Genomic DNA, 23,496 nt, shown 5'->3' with positions numbered 1-23,496 from the left:
TTAAATATATTCAATTAGAAGATGGTTATGTTAATTGTAATTCACCTGGATGCTCTGACTCCAAATATTTACATTTTGGGGTCCATTTCTATCCTTGATCATCTTCATTACTTCAGTTTTACCAAGTACATCAAAAGTTTATAATTGAGGATCAGAGCAAACAGGCTTAATGGTAGCTTTAGTATGTGATAATTATAGCTCAAGTATTATATGAGAGTTTTTTTTTTTAGCTAAAGAAGGGCAAAGCCCACTGCTAAAGGTGCTATTTCTTTGCAAACTTTTGAACACCCTTATAGCTGTTTGTGGATTTGCTTTAGGACATTGTAATTAGTACTTTTAGGCATATGTCTAATATGACACATTTTTAAGGAACGGAGCACATTTCTGCTGATCTCCATTGGGCTTAATGGATTCATCCTGATCTGAAATTCATTGGACTTCAGAATTATGAAAACGGATCCAACCATTTATGGAGCTGAACTTAAAATGTTTCTTTCCCAAGATCCTCAAGTGTCTATGATATTGTGAAATGCAAAAACTGATCTCATTGAGGTTTCATTTCTGATAGCTCCCTGGGGAAGTCCATAAGCCCCTTTGGTTCTAAATGGCAAAATAGAGATGTCAAGAGCACAGCGTTCATCAATAATGTTGATATGTGGACAGTTCTTTGGTTCTAGCATCATATATTCTACTCCGCAGCCATTTAAGGTTTCAGTCACACTACATCACTGTCAGCAGAAGTGAAAGGGCTGTGTGTCTGCATGCTCGTGTCTGTTGCCTCAGGTCACAGATGTCTAGAGTTTGTGAGGGTTCAACCGCACAGGTACGGCAGGGAATATCTGACCTTTTTCTAAGGTCTGAATGATTTGTCCCATTAGCGGCAGTTTATCTTACGCTAGTCAAAACACAGACAGTTAAGATGCACCCTTAGTAATACTTATCCCAAGTTGTGAGTTTACAGTCTGATTTGTCTGAATAATGCTTGTAATTTATAGTGTGTCAGTGGATAGTTGACAGGGGGGTGTAGGAAAAGTGAGGTCACATGCGTTTGAGATGTAATCAAGGTTTTATTCAGACTGAAACAGTAATCTGTCTTTTTAAAATGTTTAAAACATTCCAACTGAAATCTTACCAGTCCTGTTTTTGTAGTTTGTCTAGATCAGTTAGCTAAATAGTTAGTTGATCATCTGGTTTTGGACAACCTTAGATAGATAGTTAGTTAGATAGTTTTACATCCTGAGTAAAACATGTGGCAGATACCTGTACGGATAATTCTCCTGTGGCGACCTACCGAAGGAGAGTGAGAGATTTAGTTAGTTAGTTAGTTGGATAGGTAGTTTTGATCATCTGGTTGTTGCAAATTAGCTTAAGGGGGAATATTATTAATTAATCATAACTCTTTATAATTAATTATAATATTGGGATAAGTTAATAGAATTAGCTTGATAAAGCCGAATTTACAGTACAATCAATTGACCAGGTCGTCTAGTGTACGCTCAGTATTGATTATTTATGAATTCAAGGGTATCTTCATTTCCAGGGTAAGAGAAATACCCTTTTTTTAAGGTACAGTACTACTCAGAGCATGTAACAAGATCGAAATCGTTAAATTGACTTTGTTGCAGGGAATCAGAAACAAATACTCATGTGTATTGTGCACAAAGTTTTATTAACTAAATCACGAACACATAACTAGACTAAACAAACACATACATTACAGGGAAGTTGTGGCCTAATGGTTAGAGAGTCGGACTCGTAATCCAAAGGTTGCGGGTTCGAGTCTCGGGCCGGCAGGGATTGTAGGTGGGGGGAGTGAATGTCCAGCTCTCTCTCCACCCTCAATACCACGACTGAGGTGCCCTTGAGCAAGGCTGCTCCCCACTGTAAATTCGGCCCCAACTGCTCCCCAGGCGCCGCAGCATAAATGGCTGCCCACTGCTCCGAGTGTATGTTCACGGTGTGTGTATGTTCACTGCTGTGTGTGTGCACGTTGGATGGGTTAAATGCAAAGCACAAATTCCGAGTATGGGTCACCATACTTGGCAGTATGTCACTTCACTATCACTATGTCACTTCACATATATAAGCACACACATCACACATACACGGTACATGGGAAGGGTAAGTGAGACCGAGTTGACCATCTGAAAGAACCATCAGTCTCCAATTCAAAGCACGGTATACGATAGCTTACAACAAACCTCTGTGTGGTGAAAGGAAAGATACTTGCATTTGGATACTTGCAACGAGAACGAGAGTCCCGTGAAGCTTCTGAAGAAGGTCTGGATGGTTCCATTCAATGACCGAAGTTGCAATCTCTTGAAACTCTGAGGTTGTTCTTGACTCTGTTGGGGTTGAGAGTTTCAGAAGGGTCCGTTCTTACATCTCACATACTTTTTAGCAATAAAACAGTATTATCAGCAGTGTTGTGCAAGTTACTTCCAAACTGTAATACATTACAGATTACTCGTTACTGTTATTTAAAAGTAATTCCTTACCTTACAATATTACTGCCTCAGAATTGCAATGCGTTACATGACTCCTGTATTACTTTTGAGTTACTTTCACCAAAATATCTACAGAAGTAGAACTTAACATTCTAAAATGACCAAATGTACTAGAGCCCTGCCCTAATGGCAAAGTGTTTATATTTCGTTCAGGCTTTTTATTAAGTTTAAGCATTTTTTGTTCATTAAATAAGTTTTTTCTTTCTTAAAGTAACGGCCAAGCGGCCAGCGGCAGACCGGCAGGCTGATCATAGCTTATGTTTGATCAATTTAGCCTTCTCAAATCATCATGACTTGCCTAAAATAAAATCTATAGATGTACTAAAACAGTTCAAGCATATAACAATGTTTAAAGGTTAAACCTAGATGAATGTGCATCAGTAGTTTGTGCGGAGAGTGGAAGCTAAAGTGCAGGACATGGAGGCACCAGCGCAATCAATTGCATTTTTTTTCAATGGAAACAACTTGCGCTGTAATTTTTGCCCATAAAGGTAAGAGTAATACATCATTTGTAACTGTAAAGGGTCTACTTTTATTTGTGTGCACTCACAATATCAACAAAACGTAGTGCTTTTATCTTGAACAGCAGCCGTTCACAAAAATGAACCAAAAGACAGCGAATACATGCCTCACAGACATGATAAATATATCTATAGAAAGCTTTAAATTATTACTTAACGAAATAAAAACAGAAACTCTTTAATATAACCGTTATCCGTGAAGATGCACTTCTCTCTAAAGGCGCGTCTAATGAGGAGATGGCGACTCCTTACTATTTCCCCCGGACACATTCATGGTAATTACTTTTGCTGGGGCTTTTGCTTTATTGTGTGTATTTGAAGGCAGAACTCTTCATCTGCGCTGACGCCGCTCGCTGCTGCTGCGGGACACTAAACACCGTCGAGCCGCTCTTGACAGTCGCACCAGCGCGGCAATTTTTTTCATCAATAATTGATGGATGTCTAAAATATAAAGATAAGGAGAAGCCTAAAACAGGCTCGAGGACCGGCCCGCGTCTGAACTATGACGTGAATATTGGCCCGAAGCCCGGCCCTAGGGACATAAAAAAGTCGGGGCCCGACTTTAAATTAAATTTACAAAACATTAGGGGCTAAAAGTGTTGTAACGCACGTGTTACTGAACATGTACCGAGTAAAATATTACTGAAAATTGATTAGTAATGCCTTACACTACTGCGTTACAGCAAAAAGTAATACGTTACTGTAATGCATCTTTTGTAACGCGTTACTCCCAACACTGGTTATCAGATGGTTGCCCTGGTAACTGAGCCCTTTAGGGTGCTCTTTCAGGGGGGAGGGTCCATAGACCCGCACAGATTGTTTGTTGAATGAGAGGGTTTGCTGGATTATTCATTAAATATAATGAATAAATGTGTGTCTGATTGGTCCAAATGCTACATGGTCTTGGAAAGCTGTAAGTCAAATTACAAATATAAACAGCAACACAAGTCAGAATAGTTTGAAAGTCTGAACCAAGTTTGGTGGATGTAGCTTAAACGTTTTAGGACAACTTAGCATTAGAAATTTGATTCTCAGAAATGTAGTAGTAGTAATAATAATAATAAAAATAAATAGTAGATCAATATGTTGGCTTTATCAAGTTTTGGTTAATGTTTCAGGGTAACAAAAGTGCTTTGTAAATATTTTTCAGGGGTTTAATTTGATGTCTTTACACAATGCACACCAACTAATTGTTTAAAAAAAAAAAAAATTCTGTACCTTTCACAGTGTTTGCCAGTTCAGAGCCCGTGCCAGGATTCCAGGGGGACACGCTGCAGTTGGCCTTCATTGACCTCCGACAGGTACAGACCTCTCTGCAGACATGACCGTTCTTGATCCTCAGTCCCTGTGAGTGAGTTGAGGGGAAGGGTAGGGAACATATAGCATTAACAGACACTCTAATGGATTATCCCAACCTGAACACGCTTACCTTCAGGAGGGGAAATCACTTAGTCGCAGTGGGGTTCATTATGCTATCAGGAGCTCTTTCTTCATTTGGTCCTGTTTTTTTGTGCTGCTTGGAGTTTGAACTTTTAATCTGAGCCTGAGGTGCTTAAGGTGTAAAACTGGGGTTGTGTCAAGGTTTCTTCTACAAAGGTATGTCACATAAGGAAGCATTATTAGGGCGTGGAGTTAATAACACTCAGTTTAAAATCTCTTTGGTTTCTAATACCTCTATTTATGTTCAGCAGAAAGCTGAAAGTGTCTTCAAATCACACATGCTGCAGTATTCCTTCTGTTTTTAGGATGCTGTTGAAGGGGAATTTCTTTTTATTTCTGTCATAAATGTCCCACCCTCTTGTCCTGATTTTAGTTGTCTGTTCCATGTAATAAAAAATCGAAGGGGACTGGGACTTTCAAGCTCTTAAATGAATAGTTCACCCAAAAATGAAAATCCTCATGTCGTTTCAGACCTATGACTTTCTTTCTTCTGGAGAACACAAAAGAAAGAATTATGGTAACCAGTCAGTTTGGTGATCATTGACTTCCACTTTAAAGGGGTCATATGACATTGCTAAAAAGAACAATATTTGGTGTATTTGGTGTAATGCAATGTGTTTATGTGGTTTAAAGTAAAAAAAAAAAAATGCGCCGCATAAACATTACCATGTCTGCATTTGTGATCAGAGAAACAACAAACGACAAGCACTACTCTACACAGCTCAAAACTCTTGTTTGAATAGTCAGTAGCAGAAACATACTTACAGGCTGTGAGTCAGAAAGCTTTATAGAAATAGCCTTTGTGCAAGCCAGCATTGTAGGCTACTCTTCCAGGTTCAGGAAATAGTCCTCCGTAAAATGTGCTGCACACACTCAAATATTTGCATTGTACTGCTCTGGAACAGTGTTGCAAATACAACTTAATCACTGATTTCTAGTTGTGTCCTCTTTTGGAAGCCCAAACAAAGTAGTTTCACTTTCACAACAAATCACAGCGTCTCCAGGACATGGCGCCGGCGGCAGCAACAATACTACAGCGAGAATAAAAATCACGCCCTCTTTCTTTGCATAAACATTTGGGCGGTGTTATGAAAATCTCCCCACATCGTGACGTAGACATGTGGGGGCGTGTTTAAATGAGCCGTTTTAGGAGGGCGTGGACAAGTCTTAACTTTTATAAAGAATATCACTTTGGTTTTGAGACTTTAGTCTTTGCAACTTCAGGGATCTTATCTATGCATGAACAGCTTGTGACACTCCAAAGAGAAAGGAAAACTTGAAATGGCATCATATGACCCCTTTAAAGCATGAAATATCTTCTCAAAATACCTTTAAAAGAATCATAAAATATACTATTTGATTTAATTAAATGCCTTTAACGTCAGGTTTTCAATGATGTTTGATTACAAGATAAGCAAATTTTGATTCCCATTTGGGTCTGTTCCTCACATAATGCTATTTTATGACTTCAGAGGACTTAGAATATTGTAAACAATTTATATACAACACATTAATGATCCTTAGGATCTTGACTGCCCGAGTCCTTATTTACATTCATTATAAAGAGCGGCCACTATATGGACCGTTTTCACATTTCCAAGGTTCATAGTTGGGTGAACTTCTATAGCTGTGCACAGAAAATACACCTTTGCTATGGGGGCAGTCGTGGCCTAATGGATAGAGAGTTGGACCGAAGGTCGTGGGTTCGAGTCTCAGGTCCGGCAGGGATTGTAGGTGGGGGAGCTAAAAAACAAATATTATAAATGTATGATACGCTTTAAAAATGATATAAATATAAATGTGGACTTGCATCATATAAAATGGGTCCATTCTTCAGAAATTCACCTTTGTTATTTCACGGAAGAAAAGGAAGTGATAGAGTTTGGAATGATATGAGGGCGAGTAAAATCACGCCAAGAATTTTATTTTTGGATGTAATTTTGGGTGCAATTTTAAAGAAGGTCGGGTTGGCTTCTTTCAGGGTGTCACAACTGCGGCCGCTCGCCAAGACCCCTCTCTGTTACCATTAGCATGACGCCGCTTTGATCCTCGCCTGGTTTCTTGGAGGATTTTCTGACAGCTTCTCTCAAGCGCTCTCTCTCTCTTCTCTCTGGCTCCAATTCAGGCGGAGTGAGCACGGACAAGGTCAGAGATAAGGAGAGTGGAGCGCTGACCGTCAGAATTTACCTATTCACCTCAACCCCCCCGTGTAGATAACCTTCCCATCATGCATTGATGCAGATCTGCCCTAGAGCTCTTATCACAGTCAAATACTAAGTTGATGACAGGCTACCGCTTTTTTTCTTTTTCTTTTTTTGAGCATGTACCGACACCAAATAGAGAGGTCACAGTCTCCCTGCCAATCACGCAGCGGCTAATGGAGCGGCTCTTGTTTACTCTGTTGTGTTTTAAACGTTTTAAGTTCTTGTTGTCTGTAAGGTGATACTGTGCAGGGCTGCAGATGTTTGTACTAATACTGGTAAAAATTCACTTGCTTACATCACTTAAAAGAGACTAAAATGTCTGAAGGCACATTTCTGAACATGCCAAGTTTTCGTGTTCTTCACTTCTCACCAGCATTGCGAATATGTATCTAAAAGTAGCGATGCTGCTAACTTGACTCCTTTTTTCAGTAGTGTGAGAATAGATTAGTTATTCACAGTAATACAGATTTTCCCATAACTAGCTACTTTTTGCAACAGCAATTAAAACAACATTTAAAACATCGCTGTTTAAAGTCTGTGTTGTGAGGCAATAATCAAAAATGCTCATATTCTCTCTTATGTATAGTATTAAACTGCATGTTTTGAGCTACATGAATGATTAACACTACCATTAATTTTAAAAAAAGCTGAAAGCTTTCAGCATCATTACTCCAGTCTTCAGTGTCACACGATCCTTCAGAAATTCTAATATGCTGATTTGGTGGTAAAGAAACATTTCTTAGGAGCATCAGTGTTAAAAACAGTTGTTCTGCTTAATGTTTTTGTGAAAATCGTAAAACATTTTTCAAGATTCCTTGAATAGAGCATTCGATTGAACAGCATTTATTTGAAATACAAACGTGCTTCTTGTCACTTTTGGTCAATTTAATGCCTCCTTTCTGGAAAAAGTATTACTGATCCCAAACCTTTGAAAAGCAGTATACTGTATATAAACAAGGTGTATTATAGTATATATTAGTATGTATTTAATGTCAATGTAATGCTGTCATCCTAATTGAAATTTAAAACCCCTCATTGTCTTGTACCAGAAAAATGCAGCTCTGAATAAATGCTCATTGCAATTGATAGTTACATATGTCCCCTAACCTTCAACTCATCTTTGACTAAAACATTCAGAGGTTAACTTTTTCTGTAGATTACTCGCTGTGAATTTTGTCGGGTCATGTTGGGCTTGAGAGTCTGTAGTGGTGAGATCTCTAAAAGGTCAAGATTAGTGCTCCAGTGACTAGTGCACTTAGATTGCCCTGTGGGAGAAATGCACTTTACTGGGATTATAATAATCCTAAATAAAGGCACACAAATAATGTAAAGAATGTCTAAATAGTGACTTAAATATAGTGCAGAATCTAAGATATTACTTTGATATTTTCAGGGTGGTCTGGGACTTTAGAATCCCACCATTTATCGAATATTCATCAAGATCTAATTCATAACAGTCCAAACTAGTCGTCGCGTGGGTATCCAGGAAATGCATGACTTATATCATGTTTACCCTGAATGACATTTAAATCTATTTTGGGTAATTGATTTAGCTGTATTGCCCTGGCCCAAGGTCTGCAAATATTGACATGTGCAAGCACAATCTTGTTGCCCATGATGCTCCGCAGGGTCTTGGTGTGTTTAGTAGCAATATTGTCACAGCCCAGCAGGAGCAGCAAACAGCACTAAATAGTGGTCTGAAAAACAGACCTCCTCAATACGGACCACATAGTAGGTGTGAAGTGCTATTAGCCCCCTGAACCCTCCTCTCCCGGCCCTCCATAATGAACGAGCCATCCAGGAATTGTCCCCCATTGATTGATATTGATTTGCATATATAGAGGTGAGTGATCTGGCCCTTCTCCAGCAAATTAAGTTCAATGTGTCCAGAGCCTTGCTTTGAATCCGAGTTGCAAAGTGGCAGGGAGCCCACTGACTAGAGCACCGTGGAGCCAGGATTAGCTCCTCTGTGGGTTATCTGGAGGTCACGAAGGGATTTCTCTTCCTTTTGCATTTAAAGTGCTCCCAGCTCCCCAACAAGTGCCCAAGTTACTAACCCCCGCCATTAGTGTTTGACCTCACACACTTTTTCTTGCAACTTGCAACTTTCCTTTTTTTATTTTTGGACCTTGAATATTGTTCGTTTCTTGTGATTGGGGTTCTTACATAGAAAAAATTAAAAATAAAAAATATCTGGGAATTTCCAGAAAAGTGTTATTTTAGTATCATTGAGATACCAGTCTGAGATGATTTGAGCTTTGTGACATGGTGCATTATCCTGCTGGAAGCAGCCATCAGAAGATGGGTACACTGTAGTCATAAAGGGATGGACATGGTCAGCAACAATACTCAGGTAGGCTGTGGCGTTTAAATGATGTTCAAGTGGTACTAAGGGGCCCAGAGTGTGCCAAGAAAATATCCCCCACACCATTACACCACCACCACCAGCCTGAACTGTTGAGACCAGCTTTCATGTTCTTTACGCCAAATTCTGACCCTACCATCTGAATGTCGCAGTAGAAATCGAGACCCATCAGACCAGGCAACGTTTTTCCAATCTTCTATTGTCCAATTTTGGTGAGCCTGTGAGAATTGTAGCCTCTGTTTCCTGGTCTTAGCTGACAGGAGCGGCACCCGGTGTGGTCTTCTGCTGCTGTAGCCCATCTGGTTCGACGTGTTGTACATTAAGAGATGGTATTCCTTGTTTGTACCGAGTGGTTATTTGAGTTACTGTTGCCTTTCTATCATCTCTAACCAGTCTGCCCATTCTCCTCTGATCTCTGGCATCAACAAGGCATTTTCGTCCACACAACTGCCGCTCACTGGATATTTTCTCTTTTTCGGACCATTCTCTGTAAACCCTAGAGATGGTTGTGCGTGAAAATCCCAGTAGATCAGCAGTTTTTGAAATACTCAGACCAGCCCGTCTGGCACCAACAACCATTCCACGTTCAGTCACTTAAATCCCCTTTCTTCCCCATTCTGACGCTCGGTTTGAACTTCAGCAAGTCGTCTTCACCACATCTAGATGCCTAAATGTATTTAGTTGCTACCATGTGATTGGCTGATTAGCAATTTGTGTTACCAAGCAATTGAACAGGTGTACCTAATAAAGTGGCCGGTGAGTGTATATAAACTATAGTAAAAGTATATATATTTTTATATATAAAAAATTTAAAAAAAAAAAAATTAAGTTTTAGTTATTTTATTAGTTATCAAATTTAACTCAAAATGAGAAATGTTGCTTTGGCCACTAGCTGAAATACATTTTTGGGGAAAATGCATATTTATTTTATTTTAGTTAAATTTTATTTTATTTGAATTAATGAAAATATTTTATGGTTTTAGTTTTAGTATACTTTAAGTATAATAATCCTGACCAGGCCTAGAAAAGTCATGAGAAGAAAATATTTTTTTAATGTTGTTTTTTTTCCACTTTATTCTCAGCTGTGATATATTTCTTTGGCTTGAATTATATATGCATTCTCTGTAAAATTATATTTAAGAATCTCTGCAAATGTATAATTGTATACATTCCTTGGAAATTATTTTGTTCAAGAAGTGTGGCAGCCCTAATTTTTTATATTGTGGTGTTCATGTTTTTCTTAATTTGTAACTCTTTGCTTAAAATTGTATGCTAAATCAAAACAAATGGCAATTGCATTCTTTTTTTTCCCTTCTTTTTTTCAGTGTGTTACAACCTATTCTGTTGGTTCTGGTTCAAGTTATAAGATTAAAAACGTTTTGGCCTGGTAGGATTAGGCCATAGTTCAATTTCAAAGTCTTTTTTATAAACGTGCCTCTGAAAAAACATTACTGGTGACAAAATAAAGACACTGATATATTGTAAGATCAGTCAGAGCAAGTTTCGTTCAGTTGAAACAGCTCAGACTAGTCTAGCATTAGGCTTAAGCCTTGTCTTTGAAACCTGGGGTATAAGGTATAAAGTTCTGGTTTTGACTCTGTGTTTTTGTTTTTTTGTAATTCATTCAGCTTCTAGATCTGTTCATGGTGTGGGATTGGTCCACGTACCTGGCAGACTACGGACAGCCCACCTCGAAGTACCTGCGGGTGAACCCCTCCACTGCGCTAGCGCTTTTGGAGAAGTATGTAGTGTTTTTCTCTTTCCTTCAGTTCAGTGAAGAAATGCTAATATCAAACTCCACTGAAATCATTGAAGCTTCTTAGAGTGCTTTACCACAGTTACTTCATAATCATGATGGTTATGATGTTGCCTTAGAAGGCAGCTGGCGGCTCACTGGTTTCAGAACAGAATCTCAAACATAAGTGATTTGAACAGTGGAGCTCTGCTTTGTTTTTAACCTAATATATCATCTTCGCCCTCTTTCTTTTTTCTTACTTACCAATGCCAGAGTCAACAGAGGGTACGTAGATCCAACATGGATTTCTCTCTCTCTCTCCATAGTAATGTGATATGCTGCATGAATAGACTCTTACATTCCTACATGTGAAAAATCATTTATTTCAACATCATTTATTCATCACCCACTGCAGCATGCATACTGTACAGAGAGGCTGAATAATAATATAATTTGAATAATTAACATATCATGATACATGTGTCACTGTCCGGATCACTATACGTGACCCTGGAACACAAAACCAGTCTTAAGTCGCTGGGGTATATTTGAAGCGATAGCCAAAAATACACTGCATGGGTCAAAATTATCGATTTTTATTTTATACCAAAAATCATTAGGATATTAAGTAAACATCATGTTCCATGAAGATAATTAGTAAATTTCTTACCGTAAATATATCAAAACTTTTTTTTTTTTGATAACTAATATGCATTGCTAAGAACTTAATTTGGACAACTTTAAAGCCGATTTTCTCAATATTTAGATTTTTTTTATGCACCCTCAGATTCCAGATTTTCAAATAGTTGTGTATCGGCCAAATATTGTCTGACCCTAACAAACCATATATCAATGGAAAGCTAATTTATTTAGAAAAATGTACACTTAAGACTGGTTTTGTGGTCCAGGGTCACATATCATTACTAATTCATGATTTTTTACTGACGGAAAAATCTATTTGATAATGTATTTAAATGTGTTTAGTATGCATATGCATAATTGAATCAGCATCTGATATAACATGTATCATAAAAATATGAGTTGTTGACATTTTTACATATGAGTTTAAAAGTGAAGTGTGTTATTTCTGTATCGCTTGCATCACCAAAAGGGTTGCAAAATATATTTGTGGTCCAAAGATAAAAGATAAATATTTATAAAAATAGTTCAAATAAACATTAACTGAAATAAAATGCAAAAGGCAAATGTTCTGTTTTTTAATTTAGTTGAAGTGCTAAAATAACTAAAACTTAATAGAAACTATATTGATATTTTAAAATATATATTAATAAAAATACTTGAATTTTTAAAAAAATATGAGTTTTTTTTTTTTTAAATAACACTGGTTCACAATATATTGTAGTTTTAATTTGTTTAACGTTTTTGGTCACTAAATTTACTCAATTTTATTTTTTTGCACATTACTATTATTCTAAAATGTGGAAAATAATCATAATAGCCGTTTTCTGGACTGTGTTATTTTCTTCATATATTGGACTGTAATATTTTCCCCTCATTTTGCTTTTCCAGAATGAAAGACACAAGTAAAAAGAACAACATCTTCTCCCAGTTCAGGAAGAACGACCGTGACAAGCAGAAATTGATCGAGACCGTGGTGAAGCAGCTGAGAAGTCTGGTGAATGGAATGTCCCAGCATTCCTAGAGTCGTCCACATGAACTCCAAACACTGGGCTGGGTTTGACAATGTAACTTACAAGCTATCTTATACTTCTTGCTTTGGCCCTTTTTTCGAAATCCAATAACTCGCTGTAAGGTAACTACTCTCAAAGTACTGTGGTATATTTTGACTGCATCCTCCATGTCTTCTGCCAAAATATTCACCACTGTAGGTTAATAATGTAAATACAGTGCAAAAATGAAGAGAAAAAAAAGTGAACAGATGAAGTTATGCAGTAATTTTTTGTAATGTATTTTTAAAGGTTGAGAATTATGTTTTGTACGTTGTGAAAGTGCAATGACTCCTAACACTACACTCGAGAGAGCGGCGGTGTGTATGTGACTCGCGGTGATGCTGATGGTCATATTGAAACCTGGATGAAATTCTCCCTGGTGTAACATGGATGACGTTTTTATTGTAAATATTTTTAAATATATTTAACACTGCTATGGAATCATGCTTCCCATCGGTCTGCCTTGAGTTGAAGTCGACTCAAATTAGGTAACTTAATGCTAAACATTTGCATGCGAATGCGTTGTTTTTCAGACTCGTGTGCACAAACTGCACTTCTTTATTGAAAAGAATCTAAAATTGTCAGCTGCATTTCAAAATGCACCACAGAATTATATAGAATTTTTTATTTTCTCAGGGTGAAATGAAAGCTTTGGGTTCAGATGCTTTAGAATCTCATTTTTAGGTGAAAATAAATAAGCAATAATTGGACCGGCTACAGACATTGAAAAATTCTTGATTAATATCTTAATATTTTGTTTCTTAAAATTTATTTTGACCAGGCATTTTGCACTGAAAATTATTTAAGTTTGCCTTTTAACAAGCAACTGTGTGCTTATGTATTTAAAGTACCACTGTATATACCATAATATTTTATTAAAATTGGAGAAAAATGGAATGTGAAGATAAAACATTTGTCATCTGAGGATGTTTCCATATTTCAGTTTTCTGTTGTCTTATGGTTGTAACAACACTAATATTGGTTTCATTTGAAAATAACTCTCATAACTTATAGACATGGTTAACAAATCAATAGTTCCTTTGCATTCAGATATTACAAGTGTTTGAATGTACATTAACTAATGATCTGTTATGCATTGTGGAATTTGTTCAAATTATTAATGAAAGTTGCTGTAAAGTGTCACCCACATATTCAACATTTCAATGAGGCAAATGGAATCACAATATCCAAAAACTGGCATTACCTGGAGTTACACAAACCCAAGTGACTTCAGTTGTTTTCAAGGTCCACCCATTTTTATTTGTGTGCTTTAATAAAATTTCACCTCAAAAATACATTTTGATCCATTGTTGTTGTTGTTTTTTGCCTCTAATGTCTTTACAACATTATTATTCTATATACAGATTAACTCCTCAGATTAAAATAGAAAGAGTTCCCTTCGGATTAAATTTTTTTTATTATTATTTTTTAAAATGAAACTTCTTTTTGGGGAATTATCTTATTCTATTGTTGAGTATATGTTATTTTAATATTAAATATTAATGTTAATTGTTCAATATTCAATGTAATTGTTTTACTGCATTTAAAGTCATGCTTATTTATGAACAGATGATGGCTGATATTTCTAAACTGCATTTCTCAAGTATTGATGGAATTCAATCTTGATGGTGGTGGTCCGGTGGTCTGTCTGGGCCCTGCATTGGTCCATCACACGGGACGCTTTAACAACTTCAGACACGTCTGTGTCCTATAGATAAAGATTTTTTAAAATGAAAACCAGATTTCTTTTTGTGATATGAAACTCTTAATAAAAGTGCAATTTTTTCCCTTCCTTCATCCTTTGCTTTTGCTACTCAGTGAGTACCCTTTATGTCGCTATATAGTTATATAATATAATTTTTTTTGCCCTAAATAAGAAAGTTACAACAGATTGAAGCAGACAATTGATAACAGCCAATTAAATATTGCTTAAAAAATTCAATAAATCAAAAAGTTCTTGTAAAAACATTATTATATCTATTTTGCAAGTTTTTTTTTTCTCGCGTAATATTTTTTTTTTTTTAAGGTTACATCAGATAACCATGTCAGCGAAGAGCTTGGGATGAAATAAAGGACCAACTCCTTGGAGGAACTTCACAAGAAGAAATGCAAAGTGAGACATTACACCAATTAAAAACAATCTCTTAATCATAACACGATTCTTAGATTCACGATTCTTATTCTGAACATATCGCGAGCAAAGTAGTTTTGGCAAAGGCATTCAGTCACGCAGATTTGGAGAGCTACATTCACTCTTAAATTATTATTTTTTTTATTGGCATATGGTTCCATGAAGAACCTTTAACATCAAAGGATCTTTGCATTCCACAAAAGGTTCTTTATAGTGAAAAAATTGAACTTTTAAGAACTGATCACTGAAAGTTTTTTGGGGGAATCAAACATGTTTCTTCATGAAAAACTTGTTGTGGAATCTACTTTTAAGAGTGTTCCATATCTGCATGATCTGGTGAAGACAGAAATAGCTTAAGTGGAGTTCAGGATGAAATTCCATCAATGTCAGAATTTTTTTTTAATTATTTTTTGCAGCGTTTCCTGATCCCAAAGGGATGGAGTGTTTTATACAGCGTCTGTGAAATGCATGAGACTGATCCCATTTACCATTTGATCCTTACTGCTTTCTGAGAGCAAACCAGGATGTTTCAGTTACATCCCACTGAAATGAGGAGTGGCCAAGATCATCATGAACAGTCTTGATGTTGAACTGCTCGCCAGCTCAGATTGGAAACTGTTTACCAAGACAATCCCAAAGATGCAGTACCTGTCGTTCACACTTCCAATGGACTCCATGTTCATTTCACTTCCTCTAGCCTTGCAGATAAGATTCATTATTCATATTTTCAAACCGGTTTGATTATTTTTTTTACCAGAGTGCACTTAAAAAACACTTGAATGCTCTGTATGAATACAATACCAATAAGGAGGAAATTATTGTAAAATTCAAATAAAATGCAGATTTACTGTTACTTTGGCTACTATTTTAGCATATGATTGTAGAATTTCTTTGCATTTGGAATTTGTAGGTATTTGAGGCATTACAGTTATGTTTGAAACTAGTGATATAATCGTTCAGCAATCTGGCTTCCACTAATATAAAAAAAAAAAAAAAAAAAAAAAATCTATTTATTAAAAAACAAAATGCTAATATCTCTTCACTCTATTCTTTCAAACAAAACATGTTTTTATGCTTTTTCCAGTTTTTTATATTATTATTATTTCCTGTGTCCTCGCTTTCTTTAGGATTCCATTAGTCTTTTATTTACCAGTAATTAATGACTTTTTTAATGGAAATTTAACAGCTTAAATGTCATTAAGAGCTTGTGACAAATACATACATGTAAATAAAAACACCAGTAATTACAACATTAAAGAAGTCACTATTTTATTGAAATACTTATTATTTTTTAATAGCTAGGAGAGTTCAAAAGCTACTGCAAAACAAAAATGACCATAAACTCTTCGCCCATTAGTGACACAGGAACACTTTATATAGCCTATTCCGCTATCTAATCGTGTTGTTTTGTTTGGCAAGGAAAAAGCCTTTAATAGCAGCAGTATTTTTAAATGCATAAGACGGAATGAGACTCCATGAGGTTATATAGCTTAAAGTCAGTCTTCAGTCTGACCCTTTAGTGAACTGTTTGGCTGTGCTCTGGTGACCCCCTCCTGCGGTGCTCACGGTTCAAACTGCGTTCGCGGGTCTATATGTCATGTAAACTCATAAATCAAAGACAAATTCACTACCTATAGCTGTGCCACGTGTCACTAATGTGAGTCATTTTATGCGAGTAAACAACAACAGCAACAGTAGCTCCGGCACGTTACACGTTATCCAAGGTAAAGGTGCGCAGGTTATATCTGAAATAGCTGCTGACAATGAATGTTTTAATATGATCACAGGGTAGGCTACCAGATCTAGTGAATGTGCGTATAAATAGTACGCCAAATAAAAACGAAAACTCGTGGTATTGATGCGCAAAAATGGACTTTGGCGTGTATATGCTACGGGATGGGTAGGGTTAGGGTTGTGGGGTAGATGCGTATCATATGCACGCCAAACACGCGCGTCATATATGCCAAAGTCCATTTTTTCGTATCAATACCAGGAGTTTTTATTGTGGCGTGCTATTTATACGCATTTTCATGAGACCGGGCTGTTTCATCATATGTGCGAATTATGTGGGGATGGGGGGCCATCTGACGCCCCTAATTAAGGCTTGAGTCTTTTTCCGTATAATTATATGTACATTTTCAAACATAAAAAGTTAGATTACAAGTAAGTAATAGAGGCTTGCAACAATAGCGCTTCTCTTCCGTTCTGAACTCGTTATTTGTCTCTTTCTTAAACATTTAAATTTACATGTTTATCACAAAAGTGTGTCTCAAATGGTTGGCGTTGAACAGAGCGCAACAAAAGACCATTTGGGTTGCGCGTAAGCAACCCTCAGTTTGCGTCTGCTGACAAATTCATTTAAAACATCGAACTTCTCTTGAAATCATTATAAAGCTTGCAGACTACTTTTCACGGCCATTTTTAAAACAGCTTCTTGTATATCTAATTATAGGCAGGATGAAACTGTGATAAAAGCGACGATCTACATCCAAGGCTCCAATTAAAACTCTCTCTCGCACACCAGTGAAAGGCTGTTTATCTCTTGACCCAATTAGAACATTACTGTAAGTGGCTTTAATGATGCCCTTGATTTGATTTTTGTGATGGACAGCGCAGTGTGGATAATTACTGCTGCTCAGGCTGCGTATCTCGTTATTTGATGGACAGTGAACTTGGCGAGCTTTGCGCCCGGAGTTCACAGAGATGTCAGGGTCCGCGCTGCAGGGTCACCAGCGGGTCACCAGCGCACTGAGAGACCAACACAAACACAGCGCTGGATATTACAGCTCATGCGTGCCATGTATGGTCAGCGATGACTCTCCAAAATCGCTATTAAACATCGAATTCAGTTGGTTTTAATCCCTCAATAAGCATTCCCAGCCCAGCTAAATCATCACCTTTTTGGATCTATGGACATGTCCATTGCATTATGCAACCAGCTGCAGTCTTTTCCATATATTTCCAAATATATTTATATTTACAGTTATTAGCTATTATTATTATTGTTTGCTTTTTAACGTGTTTTTCTGTTAATAATTTATGAATACTGCACAGAAAGTTGCAAAAAATAGTTGAAATACATCAACTCGTGTTTTCTACTAGACTTTAGAGCTTTTAAAAATTGTATGTATATTGCATGTGATTCCATTCATGATGACGTAGCCTGTTTCACATCTTTCAGAGTGCTTTAAGCAGCTTTATATGTAATATAAAATCAATTTCATTTACAGTTGGCAATTCTTCTTGTAAAATAGAGCTATAAACAACTTCAAAGATTGGTCACAAATGTTGCCAGTGGATTAAATGGATTAAAGTTCAACACTACACTGGGTAATATCACAGTTAACATATTGGATATAATCAGGAAAAAAAAAAACACATACCAATAATAAAACAATATTTGAGAGCTATAAATAGGAAGAATTTATACTAGATTTCTTCTGTGAAATATCCTTGAACTTCAGGTTGCATTGCTTTTGGCTCAGGTTGAAAGAGTTTATCAGTTTCATCAAAGCATTTCACACACTTCTATGACTCTGACGAGAGAAAACAAGTCTCATAATTGTACAAATTCACAAATAAGGCCAAGTTTAAAGGTTCGCTTGGGGCATTTGGCATGGTCGGGTCATGTCAAAGAATAAATATGGCAATGGCCGTGTAATGGGTTAACATATGAACGCGTTGCTTACACAGACACATGCCTAAAATACCCTCAAACATAGATATGTCACACGTGAGTTTTCCCCATCCCATCACACAGGATGAAAGGTAAAATGCAGGGCAGTCACACATCAAAGAATGAAGAGAGGGAAAAGTTTGGAGCCATCGTGTCTCTTTAACTGACTGACTTCTCAGCTTGTTTTTTTCCAAGTTATGACTGTCGTAAAAACAGTAATTCAGACTGTGGGTGTTTGCTCTTCATGTACTGGTAACCTTGCTCTGCTCTGTCACTTTTTAAGCTGACCCGGGTTTGAACCCGCAGCGAGACAATGATCATATTTATGATATTACTGCACACTCTGCTCCACATGAAAACAGGGCATAGCAGCTATGGCACGGTTCCAGGTTAAAGTCTAATGTGAGATCAGATCCAGCAACACAGCCCTGACAACTGTCCTAACTTATTTGAGTCACTGACCTCAACAACTTAAATATGTCTACACAGACATATTGGACACAGTGTTCACAGGTTTTCATTAATATATTCTGAAAACTATATTGATATATTGTAATCAGATCCTGATAATAATGACTCAAATCAACTCATCTATAGGTGTCTATATAAATAGAAACTTAAAATCTACAGAGAGCACAATAAAAATGTAACTATTAGAAACATTATACTTAATTTTTAATATTAAAAAATATTTTCCATTTTCCATTCCATATATATATATAACTGTACATGTGTAGATAAGCTTTCTAAACTCTGTAATGGCCTTTTAAGCACCCCCACGCCAAAGAAAGACAAAAAGAGGGACATTTAAGGGATTTAAAATGTAAAAGTAGAGCTTCACAGTTAAGCTCCTCAATTAAATCCTCTACGGCATTTCTGATGGCGCACAAGCCCAGAGTAATGAGTGTAAACGACGGGAATATTGGCAACAAAAGAGCCTCGGATGCTTCCTTTTGTGTAGGAGGAATTAACACCTTTTCAAAGTGAAATCTCTGGATTGTCTGCCTTCTACAGGAGGTGGTATTAAAATGCGCCTATAACAAATGGTTCAGAGTTTGGAGCAGCTTCTGCCCTGTGGGCGGGGCGAGATGACACCACAATTAAAGATGAACTTTGTGTGAACTAATTTATCTGAGGAAGGTAACAGGAGGAGACCTGCGCGCAATGGATATATAAGGGCGCACAAGCGAGGACTCCCTCAGTCTGTGCGTAAAGACGCGTCTCCTCTCCAGAAGCTCTTTTACAATCTTTGCGCGCTTCACCATGGGGCTGTACACGCTCATAGTCACCTTTCTCTGCACCATCGTGCTCCCCGTGTTGCTCTTTCTCGCCGCGGTTAAGTTGTGGGAGATGTTATTGGTTCGCCGGGTCGATCCGAACTGTGGAAGTCCCCTGCCGCCCGGTACCATGGGCTTACCCTTCATTGGAGAAACGCTCCAGCTGATCCTCCAGGTACGCGTGCGCTTTTATTGTATTGCATTCCATTTGTACAAGTTCAGCTGAATGTGCTTAACTGGTTGCTAAATGTGTTGCACTCTAATGTCTTGTTGTTTTAATAACGGATGCATGTGGAGCAAAATGTGCGTTTGGAATCTTTGTGCCAATAACGCGTTTTCCTTCCACACAGAGAAGGAAGTTCCTCCGGATGAAGCGCCAGAAATATGGATGCATCTACAAAACGCACCTCTTTGGTAACCCGACTGTCAGGGTGATGGGAGCTGATAACGTGAGGCAGATTCTGTTGGGCGAACACAAGCTGGTTTCTGTTCAGTGGCCAGCATCAGTGAGAACTATACTGGGCTCTGACACGCTCTCCAATGTTCATGGCACTCAACACAAAAACAAGAAAAAGGTAAGGATGCTATTTTTTTGTGTTTTGTATATTAAGTCGCATTAATGTTGTGAATTGTAGTATTTGGTAAATTTCTTCCAATATTATAACAATGTTCTCTGAGGAACTTATGCAAGAACCCTGTCAGTTTGTAAAACCATTACATTTGAAAGGATTTGAGGCACTTGAGATGCTCCGTGATTAATCAATGGAATATTTGAGGCATCTTCAAAAGTTAGCCTAGAAGTTGCAGATTTTCGGAGGAACTTCAGATGGTTTCTCAAGAATATTCTCATGTTTACAGTGTCGATCTTAAACCGTGCAGTAAAACCCCCGATTCATTCTTTGCATTGAAATGAAAAAATGTTTAAGATGATGCACTGATTTTTATTTTTTATAATGTTCTGCTTAGGCCATTATGAGAGCGTTCTCAAGAGATGCTCTTGAGCACTACATTCCAGTTATCCAGGAGGAGGTGAAGAGTGCCATACAAGACTGGCTGCAAAGAGATACATGTGTGCTGGTTTACCCAGAGATGAAGCGACTCATGTTTCGTATAGCCATGAGAATCCTTCTCGGTTTCGAGCCTGAGCAAATCAAGACCGATGAGCAGGAACTGGTGGAAGCTTTTGAGGAAATGATCAAAAACTTGTTCTCCCTGCCTATTGATGTTCCCTTCAGTGGCTTGTACAGGGTGAGTTACTGTAGAATGACAGTCTGAAGATGCGTTTTCAGTATGTGAAATAAACTTGAGAAAATAACAACCTGTAATTTGTTTGGCAGGGTCTGAGAGCACGCAATTTAATTCATTCCAAAATCGAGGAGAACATCAGGAAGAAAATTCAAGATGATGACAATGAAAACGAGCAAAAACACAAAGATGCTCTTCAGCTGTTGATTGAGAACAGCAGGAGAAGTGATGAGCCCTTCAGTTTGCAGGTAACTTTCTCATTAGACTTATCAGATATTAGTAAGTGACATCCAGTCAGGGAACATCGATAATAAAGTGTACGTTTCCCTCAGGCAATGAAAGAAGCTGCTACTGAGCTTCTGTTTGGAGGTCACGAGACCACCGCCAGCACTGCAACCTCACTGGTGATGTTCTTGGGTTTGAATTCAGAAGTGGTGCAGAAAGTCAGAGAGGAGATTGAGGAGAAGGTATGATCCAAAACTTTTAACTTGAGCTCTTCTCAATTTGGTGGCACATTTAAACCAATGTGTGGGCTAATGGACAAATTTTTATTCGCAGGTTGAAATGGGCATGTATTCACCTGGAAAGACATTAAGTATGGAGCTGTTGGAACAACTGAAGTACACTGGATGTGTGATTAAAGAAACTCTCAGAATCAACCCTCCTGTCCCTGGAGGCTTCAGAGTGGCACTCAAAACCTTTGAACTGAATGTAAGTTGAATTTTAAGGCTTGATCATTAATATTATAGACTGCTTCTAAATGTTCTCCCATGGTGTATTTCACACAAAATCATTCTTTAACACCAAATTATCTTTAATTTTCCTTCAGGGTTACCAGATACCTAAAGGATGGAACGTCATCTACAGCATTTGTGACACACATGACGTTGCTGAGGTGTTTCCTAACAAAGATGAGTTCCAACCAGAGAGGTTCATGAGCAAAGGCCTGCAGGACGGCTCCAGGTTTAACTACATCCCCTTCGGAGGCGGTTCCAGGATGTGTGTGGGCAAAGAATTCGCCAAAGTGTTACTCAAGATCTTTTTAGTTGAGCTTACACAGCAATGCAACTGGATTCTTTCCAATGGACCCCCGACAATGAAAACGGGGCCAACCGTTTACCCAGTGGACAATCTCCCCACCAAGTTCAGTAGTTACGTCAGAAATTAGTCCTGAACTAACATGAGCTTTGTACGTATGTTTTTTTTTTAGATGAGCTGTGATGCATTGGATTTTATATTTTGTTTATATAAAAGATGTGTATATAAGTCTATACAAGAAAGCAAAAAAACGAGGGCACTACTTTTTCATGGATCACTGTAATTCTACAGAGTGTCTGTGATGTATATTTATAATGTAGTTGTGTTATATATAGCTTTTGTACTGTATGCAACTTATTTAACTTGCTCTTTATCATATGGGTTTTATTTAATAAAACAAGTTCTTTTAAATTTCAACAGACTTTGCATTACTGGCAATAAGTTGATGCTAATAGTAGAATTGTATTCATATGTAAAGCATATGCAAATTTTAAGATTGAACATTCTGGACAATGTCCTGATCCTTTCTCGTGTAAAAAGTGGAATCAGTATGTTGTCTGAAAAGGTCTTCTAGGCAGACAGGAACACTGAGATCTTATTAGCAACTAAAGCATTATGAAATGCAAAGTACCTGGAGCCCCTGACATTAAAGAAACAGACCAAATGTGGGTCCAGATAAGAATGATGGTTTTGAGTCAAACTGTTTGAAGAGATCTTCATCACAGAAAACAATCATTGCCAATTAGATTAAATATCCAAACAGCTTTCTGTGTCTGGAAGTAGATGGCTGTGGAACAACGTTAGATAAATCATGAGTTCCAAAACCATAACACAGCCTGCTTGTGATTGTACTTAACCCTATAAAGTCTACTGGATAATATTTGATATGGACATTTCATGCTTTCTGTTATCTTAGTAAAACTATGAAAGAATCCAGCTTCAAGTCATGGCACACTTACTGATTTTTCGAAAGTAAATATAACAATATATATTATTAGTAATATTTAAAGGGGAATATGTTCTGGACCAAAGCAACTTTGGTTTACTTAATTATCAATACATTAATTTTAGAAAAATCATGTTAACATGTATTAAATATAATACATCAGGCTTTTGTGGAATGTTTATTTGTCCATCTCTTAATTATTGTATTGCATTGCTTTATATGTTTTAAAAAACTACACAATAAAAACTACAGAGCTTTGATCATGAAACTAAACATTTAAAAATCTAAGATTACTGGGAGATATAGAGTAGCAACTGATATTTATATACATTTTATGAAAGTAATGTATTATAAAGATCTCATTTCATCATTACAAGCTACCAGAAAGTTTTGGCCATACAAATATAAAAAACCGCACAAAATTGCATATTTTTGCAGTTAGGGTCTCTGAATAAAAGTGAGGTGTGAGCTCCATATTCTCACTATATATGTGGTTTGGTTTGTTTTGTTTTTGACAGTCTTTTTATTATTATTTTGCTAACATTAGCATATGATTGAAGGTTCAATAAACTGTTCCATAAAAAATAAAAAAAATGTCAGACTTTGTGTGTTTGTAAAGTACTTGCAAGCGACAAATGTTACAGTACAGTTGTCTTAGTATTGTTGTCCTAGTTTGTCTCGAAAGCTCATTACGCTGCCGTATGGTTGTTCTAACGACCC

The 23,496-nt window shown here is 37.2% G+C and overlaps 2 protein-coding genes across 5 annotated transcripts in view; both read left to right on the top strand.

Annotated features, from left to right (window-relative positions):
- Window positions 1-14,255, top strand: part of LOC306857912 (exocyst complex component 6) — a 55,913-nt gene extending 41,658 nt beyond the window's left edge. For 2 of the 4 annotated variants that reach the window (XM_079398182.1, XM_079398183.1), the window contains exons 20-22: window positions 4,256-4,329; window positions 10,666-10,778; window positions 12,303-14,255. In XM_079398182.1, the coding sequence (XP_079254308.1) occupies window positions 4,256-4,329; window positions 10,666-10,778; window positions 12,303-12,435 (320 nt within the window). In that variant the 3' untranslated portion in view covers window positions 12,436-14,255. The remainder of the gene's footprint in view (window positions 1-4,255; window positions 4,330-10,665; window positions 10,779-12,302) is intronic. The other 2 variants (XM_079398181.1, XM_079398184.1) reach the window with 1 other exon arrangement.
- Window positions 14,256-19,429: 5,174 nt separating this feature from the next.
- On the top strand, window positions 19,430-22,245 carry LOC306857528 (cytochrome P450 26A1). Its single transcript, XM_079397510.1, has 7 exons — window positions 19,430-19,722; window positions 19,898-20,122; window positions 20,514-20,795; window positions 20,885-21,040; window positions 21,125-21,259; window positions 21,351-21,503; window positions 21,622-22,245. The coding sequence occupies exons 1-7, from the start codon at window positions 19,534-19,536 to the stop codon at window positions 21,958-21,960; spliced, it is 1,479 nt and encodes a 492-aa protein (XP_079253636.1). The 5' UTR covers window positions 19,430-19,533; the 3' UTR covers window positions 21,961-22,245.
- Window positions 22,246-23,496: the final 1,251 nt, after the last annotated feature.

The sequence above is a fragment of the Barbus barbus genome, assembly GCF_936440315.1.
Source record: "Barbus barbus genome assembly, chromosome: 38".
In the NCBI taxonomy this organism is placed as follows: domain Eukaryota; kingdom Metazoa; phylum Chordata; class Actinopteri; order Cypriniformes; family Cyprinidae; genus Barbus; species Barbus barbus.
This window is presented reverse-complemented; position numbering and strand designations above follow the sequence as displayed.